The sequence below is a fragment of the Ipomoea triloba genome, chromosome 9 (genome assembly GCF_003576645.1).
Source record: "Ipomoea triloba cultivar NCNSP0323 chromosome 9, ASM357664v1".
Taxonomy (NCBI): domain Eukaryota; kingdom Viridiplantae; phylum Streptophyta; class Magnoliopsida; order Solanales; family Convolvulaceae; genus Ipomoea; species Ipomoea triloba.
Genome location: NC_044924.1, coordinates 28,090,281 through 28,096,905, shown reverse-complemented (window position 1 = coordinate 28,096,905; position 6,625 = coordinate 28,090,281). Strand labels below are relative to the sequence as shown.

Sequence of the window (6,625 nt, the reverse complement as noted above, 5' to 3'; positions counted from 1 at the left end):
GTGAAGGGCTTGCCAGAGAGGTGAAGGATGAAGCATGCCATCGCCGAGAAAGTGGTAGCTCGCCGGAGAAGAAGAAATATAAGTGAAATGACTAAAATACTCTCGTTATTTTAAATCTTAAAAATTTTCTGCGAAATTTGGTCGGAGTGACCAAAATTGATAAAAATTGAAAGTCAGGGCATGCAATTAACGCTTTTGAAAGTTGTGAAGTGCAATTAAGAGGACCCCTATAGTCAGTGGACCAAAATGACAATTTGCTCTTGATATTTATATGCAATTTACATATGTTAATATGATTTCAAAATTATTAAAATTTATGGACATGGTGCATTTCAATTTTAATATATAATATATTAATTTTATGATAAATTAATTAAATTAAATATAATAATGCAATTACATAAGATGAATCTCACCCCAGATAGCATTTGATCGATACTCACGATTAATTTTGTAAGGATCGCTTAACCTTTCTTCTTATAATAATGTACTTTCAATACTCAAATAATGTGTTTTCCCTGAATATAATGTACATTTTTAATATATTAAAAGTACATTATTTGTGTACTGAATGTACATTATATGATAGTATGGTTTATACAATAATGGTTGTACTTGGTATTGGGCATTTTGGGGAGGAGGTACAAGAAGGGGTGGTGCGTCAGCTGCTGGCCACCACGGACGCTGTCGTAGGCTATCGGCCGAGAGGGGGTGCTGAGTGGCGCGCCTGCTTCCGGCAGCCGAGGCACCCTAGGGCTGCCAGGTGTGCCTGGCTTGCGTGGTGGGGCGTCGACGCAGTCATTGGTGCACGACGTGTTGGACGTTGGACGACGTGGGACACGTGGTTGGATGGGGAAGTTGTGGAACGAATGAGATACACATGGGCGATATCCATGGGTTATAGTACAGTATAAAGGGGGAGGCCTAGCTTGTAAGACATCATCGAAGATAACACGAGAACCCTCCTGATTTGGTGACTGGTGGTCTTAACCCTTTTTTCTTCAGCACAAGGATCAGAGTTCAATCATTAGCGTTGTCCTTAGCATACTTTGTATTGGGCATGTGGGCAAGCTTATTCCTTTTGGGCCTATAGTTTGTAGTTCGGCTTCAGTTCCCCCGCCCCAGTGTCTTGGCAAGAATCATCACTTTGTATACCCGATTTATGGTGGACTCGGTTCTAACAAAATCATCATAAAAATTTATTAAATAAAATCGCATAAGTATATACAAAATTTGGTGTGCAACTAATGGTTATGGTTTTTTTTTAATGGCATTTAAATTGTTGGATGTTTATATTTTATAGGGAAAATGGCCAAATAGACCCCTAAACATTATATCGAAGTACAATTAGGTCTCCAAACTTTAAAAAGGTTCAATTAAAAACACCAACTTATCATTTTGATGCATTCAGATCTAATAGTCGATTACCTACTGATAATACCTGGTAATTCAACTCCAAATGATTAAATAGGCCGCCGTTCGTCGGCCGCCTTCTTCCTCAGTCGAAGAAGGCAACCAACGTCGCCTTCTTCTCAGTTGAAGAAAGCGACTCTGGTCACCTTCTTCCTGGAGGAGGACGTTGTCGGCTGTTTAGGATTCCGTTGACCTTTTTTTTTTAATTACTATTCATATGACTGTCAACCGTCGGTGATGGCAGTCAACGATGGTATAGTTGCCAGTAACTTATTAGTTACTTGTCAAGTAAGCTTATTTGATTGATTTTTTGAAGTTGAGGTATTTAATTGCACCTCTTTTAAATAAGGAGCCTAATTATATTTTCTTATAATGTTTAGGGGTGTATTTGATCCTTTTTCCTATTTTATATAGTGTTCATATCACAAATATGAACCGGGTCATAGGCCATGGGTCAAGCATCGCAACCAGGGGCATTTTAGTCCAGACGGGCGAAAGTGACGAATTCAGAATTCTGGTAATTTCGTGGATAATCCAGGGAATCCGAAAAATCTCGCTATATAAACGGATCATCTTCAACGACCCGAAACCAATTTTTTGGCATACACGTGAAGTCTCGTCTCGCTCTGAGAAATACTTTGCTTGTTTCCTGTTACGAAGAAGAAGATTAATGGAGGGTTTCGCATCGTTCTTCAATTCGGAGTCTCGCAATCGGTGGAGCTATGATTCTCTCAAGAACTTCCGCCAGATCTCCCCCGTCGTTCAAAATCACCTCAAGCAGGTTCGTTCGATCTCTTCTTCTTCTTCTTCTTCTTCTTCTTCTTCTTCTTTTTGGGTTCAGATTACGAGAAATTTGTAGGAAAACTTATGGAAATTATATTTGAACGAGCTCATAGATATCCTTAACAATTTTTTTTGGGTGTTGACTATTATTTATTGCTCCGTTTTTTTCTTTTGAATTTTTGTAATTTATTGTTTTAATTTTAATATTTGGATTCGATTCTCGTGGTTTGTGATTGTCTCCGTATTGATACCTCTCTTTGTGAATTGCGCCTAATATTCGATTACCAGAGGAAATGTAATTATGTAGAAAATGGAAGGTTAGGTTTTGAAGAGTAGGTAATCCTGACAATCCAATTTGATTACTCAGTAGTTGCACACTTGCACTTGTGACTATCAATGGGCATTTACGGCTCTTATGATATTGAAGTAATTGTGATTTCCTGTTTGAGGGAATTTAAAATGGTGTAGATGGAAGGTTTTGAATTTGACCTAATCTTGTTTCGGCAACATTGATTTCTTGAAGTTGTTTTCTGCTAGATTTTGATTAGTTTGGATTAATTTGAATTGATTGAAGACTGCAAGAAATTTTGAAGCTTATTACTGCTTCCGTACTTGCTAGCTATCCAATTTGTAGAAATTTGCATTCTGCCCATGTGTCAGTTGTGTGGTTGAGTAGACTTGGGGGATATTAGATGGGATGCTATGGCAGAATCTATTCAAAAGACCTTGTTGTGAAGAGAAGAGTCTTATTCTCTACCCCAGATGTAAATTAACTGTCTTGGCAATTCTGATTGATTTATGTCCTTGTGACAGGTCTATCTTGCACTATGCTGTGCTTTAGTAGCATCCGCAGCTGGGGTTTATCTTCACATTCTCTGGAATATCGGTGGTCTCCTGACTACCATTGGATGCATTGGAAGCATTGTTTGGATGCTCTCTTGTCCTCCTTATCAAGAGGTACTATAATTTATTCCTCTATAGATCAATCATGTCTTGTTTGGCTATTTTTTTTTTCTTTGTTAATTAATTTTTAATTGTATTTCTGATGAGCAGCAAAAAAGGGTAGCACTTTTGATGGCAGCAGCACTTTTTGAAGGAGCCTCCATTGGTCCTCTGATTGAGTTCGCCATTGACTTCGACCCCAGGTTTGTTTGATGTGCTTTATCTTATCTCAATTCATGGTGTAATTTGTTATTTGCCTCGGTTTGTTGTTGCTTTTAACACTAACTTTACCTTTTTTAAAGGACTACCTTTTACCTCTTCAGCATTTCTTTAGGGACTTAAACAAGTAACAATTTGTCCGTAGATCATATGTTACATGTTATATATATATATGACCCTTAACCATTTGTTCTATAACATCATAAAAGTGATGGTAACCTACCAAAAAGAAAAACGAGAAAAAGAACTGCAATATGCAAATGACATAGGTGCAATTACATCTTTGGATCTTCCTCTTGTCCCGTAACTGTAGGAAATAAGATAAGACACATGGTCCTTCTGATAGAACCCGTTGGTTAACTTAAAGAGGTGGCCAATGATTAGTTGATTACCTTCTAGTTTCCTTTGCTGACAATTTCTTCTTGCTTCAGCATCCTTGTTGGTGCATTTGTTGGTTGCGCTTTGGTATTTGGCTGTTTCTCAGCAGCTGCCATGGTGGCAAGGCGCAGAGAGTACCTGTACCTCGGAGGCCTGCTTTCATCTGGTCTCTCCCTACTATTCTGGTTGCAGTTTGCATCCTCCATCTTTGGTGGTTCTATGGCCCTTTTCAAGTTTGAGGTATTCACTACAATTCTCTCACCTGATTGCCTATTAAACAATAATTTTTAGAGAACTGTTATTTGCTTGGTTCCAACAACTTATCATCATATCATCATTGCTTTGCAGTTGTATTTTGGGCTTCTGGTGTTCATGGGCTACATTGTAGTCGATACCCAGGAAATAATTGAGAAGGCACACTATGGAGATCTGGACTATGCCAAGCATGCTCTAACCCTGTTTACTGATTTCGTTGCTGTTTTTGTCCGAATTCTCATCATCATGGTAAACTAGATGTTCCGTTCCTTCTGTTATCAACTTACATTTTCCTAATTCTTATGATACATGGAAACTCTAAGGATTATGCTTCCTACGTTTCTTTTTCCCCATATCATATGTTTCTTCCCCAATATCATACCATACGTTCCTTCGCTTCTCATTTTCGATTCCCATTACTGTGTTAACTCTTCTGTGACCTCTTTTTGCAGTTGAAGAACGCTTCCGAGAAGGAGGAGAAGAAGAAGAAGAGAAGAAACTGAGCTCGGTTAAAGCAGCAACTACTTCCATGATCTGACTTGAAAATGTTGATTGTGCAGATAAACTTTGTTGCTCTCAAAACTTTGCACGTACCAATGTTAGTGTTAATAGGGATAGTGATACTGCTAAATATGCCTATGGTGTATATGTGCCATTTCCTTTTGGAAGCATTACTTTGCAATTCAATAACTATATATGCAAGTATTTGACGTAAATCTTTCTAAATTTGTTACTTGATTTTTTTCATTTCGGTCTAAAATATGTACAATTTTTTGTTGTTTTTTTGGGGGGATATGTTAGTAGGATACTCACAGGTGGTTTGATAACTATCGTTGAAGCGGTCTATTTTGAATTGGGAAGTGGTCAATTTTGGGGAAATGTTAGTAGGATACTCACAGTTAGATAACTACAAGATTTTAACTACAAGATTTTAAATTTGAGCTGGTAGTAGTTAATTTTGGGGATATATATGTTAGTAGGATATTCACAGTTTGATAATTACAGGATTTTAACTTCGCGCTGAATCGGTCTATTTTGAATTGGGAAGTAGTCAATTTTGAGTTGGTTAGTTGGGTCACAAGTAATTTATAAAAGATTATCACATTTTGTTCTTTTTTCTTCATTAAAATGCCACTCTATATTAAAATATTAAAGTATTGAGAAAATTTAATTTTTGTTTCCCTAACTAATACATGAATCACATTAAAATTTTCTAATTCACCACATTAAAATTTTCTAATTAGGTGAATGACTATGAAATTTATATAAGAGTTTATTACCGAAATGGTCCATCGACTATTGCGAAATTACCAGTTTGGTCCTTGACAATTTTTTGTGCCCAATTAAGTCCCTCGACTTTGAAAATGTTAACCAATTTGGTCCTCTGTTTATTTTTCCGTTAAACATCCGTTAAAATTGGGACCAAATTGGTAATTTTGCTATAGTCAAGGGACCAAATTGGTAATTTTGCTATAGTCAAGGGACCATTTCAGTGAAAAGTTAATTACCAATTTGGTCACTTGATTATAGAAAATTTACCAATTTGGTCCTTTGATTATAGCAAAATTATCAATTTTGGTCCCGATTTAACGGATGTTTAACGGCAAAATAAATGGTGGACCAAATTGGTTAAAGTTTTTATAGTCGAGGGACTTAATTGGGCACGAAAAATTGTCAAGGACCAAATTGGTAATTTTGCAATAGTCGAGGGACCATTTCGGTAATAAGCTCTTTATATAACATTTTGTTATGCTATTCAATTTCTTAATCAACTATTGCTGAATACTGGAAAAAGCATTGCATTTCTTCTAGAAAGAACATTGTTTACAATAATTAATCAAAAAATTGGACGAAAAGATTAAATTTGATACAAATTATATAGTTAAATGTAATTTATATAATAGTTAGATGATTAAAAGTGAGATTTATTTTAAAAATTGATGAATATATCATGATTATAAAAATATAAAATGATGTAATATAGTCCAAAAGGACTGGCAATTAGTTTGGTCAAGCTGAGGTGACAATTTCTGGTCCAAGCACCCATATATTATCTAGAAACTTGTACTCCGTATTTATTTTGAAGATGGTGATTGGTGCAAATTTTATCGTGGACCACGGTCCACCAAGTATTGTGGGTCAGGTGACAAAACGATGTCGTTTTGATTAATGAAAACAGACGGATGAACGACCTCTTTTCCGCGCAACTGCAGTCCCCAACTGCAGTACCAGTTCAACACAACTGCAGTATTAGTTCAACATAACTACAATATTAGTCAACACAACTGCAGTATCAATTCAACATACTGCAAAATCAATTCAACACAACTGCAGTATCAGTTCTGAAACGGCCTCAACACAATTTCAATATTAGTTCAACACAACTGCTATATCAGTTCAATACACTGCATTATCAGTTCAACACAACTGTAGTATCATTTGAGATTAACTGTAGTATCAGTCACGGAGGTTCTGTAGTATCATTTGAGATGAACTGTAGTATCAGTCATGGTTGCAAAAAGCGCGCCTAGGCGCCGTCCGACCGCGCCGAGGAAGGCCGAAATCGGCTTCCTCCGCGGCCGGGCGCCTAGGTCGCCTAGGAGGTCGGCAGGCTGGCGCTTTTTTTTTTTTTTTT

The 6,625-nt window shown here is 36.9% G+C and overlaps 1 protein-coding gene across 1 annotated transcript; it reads left to right on the top strand.

The window, feature by feature from the left end:
* The first annotated feature begins 1,995 nt into the window (after positions 1-1,995).
* LOC116028986 (bax inhibitor 1-like) lies at positions 1,996-4,716 on the top strand. The gene is made up of 6 exons (XM_031270856.1): positions 1,996-2,194; positions 3,010-3,153; positions 3,250-3,341; positions 3,789-3,975; positions 4,084-4,239; positions 4,443-4,716. The coding sequence occupies exons 1-6, from the start codon at positions 2,084-2,086 to the stop codon at positions 4,491-4,493; spliced, it is 741 nt and encodes a 246-aa protein (XP_031126716.1). The 5' UTR covers positions 1,996-2,083; the 3' UTR covers positions 4,494-4,716.
* Positions 4,717-6,625: the final 1,909 nt, after the last annotated feature.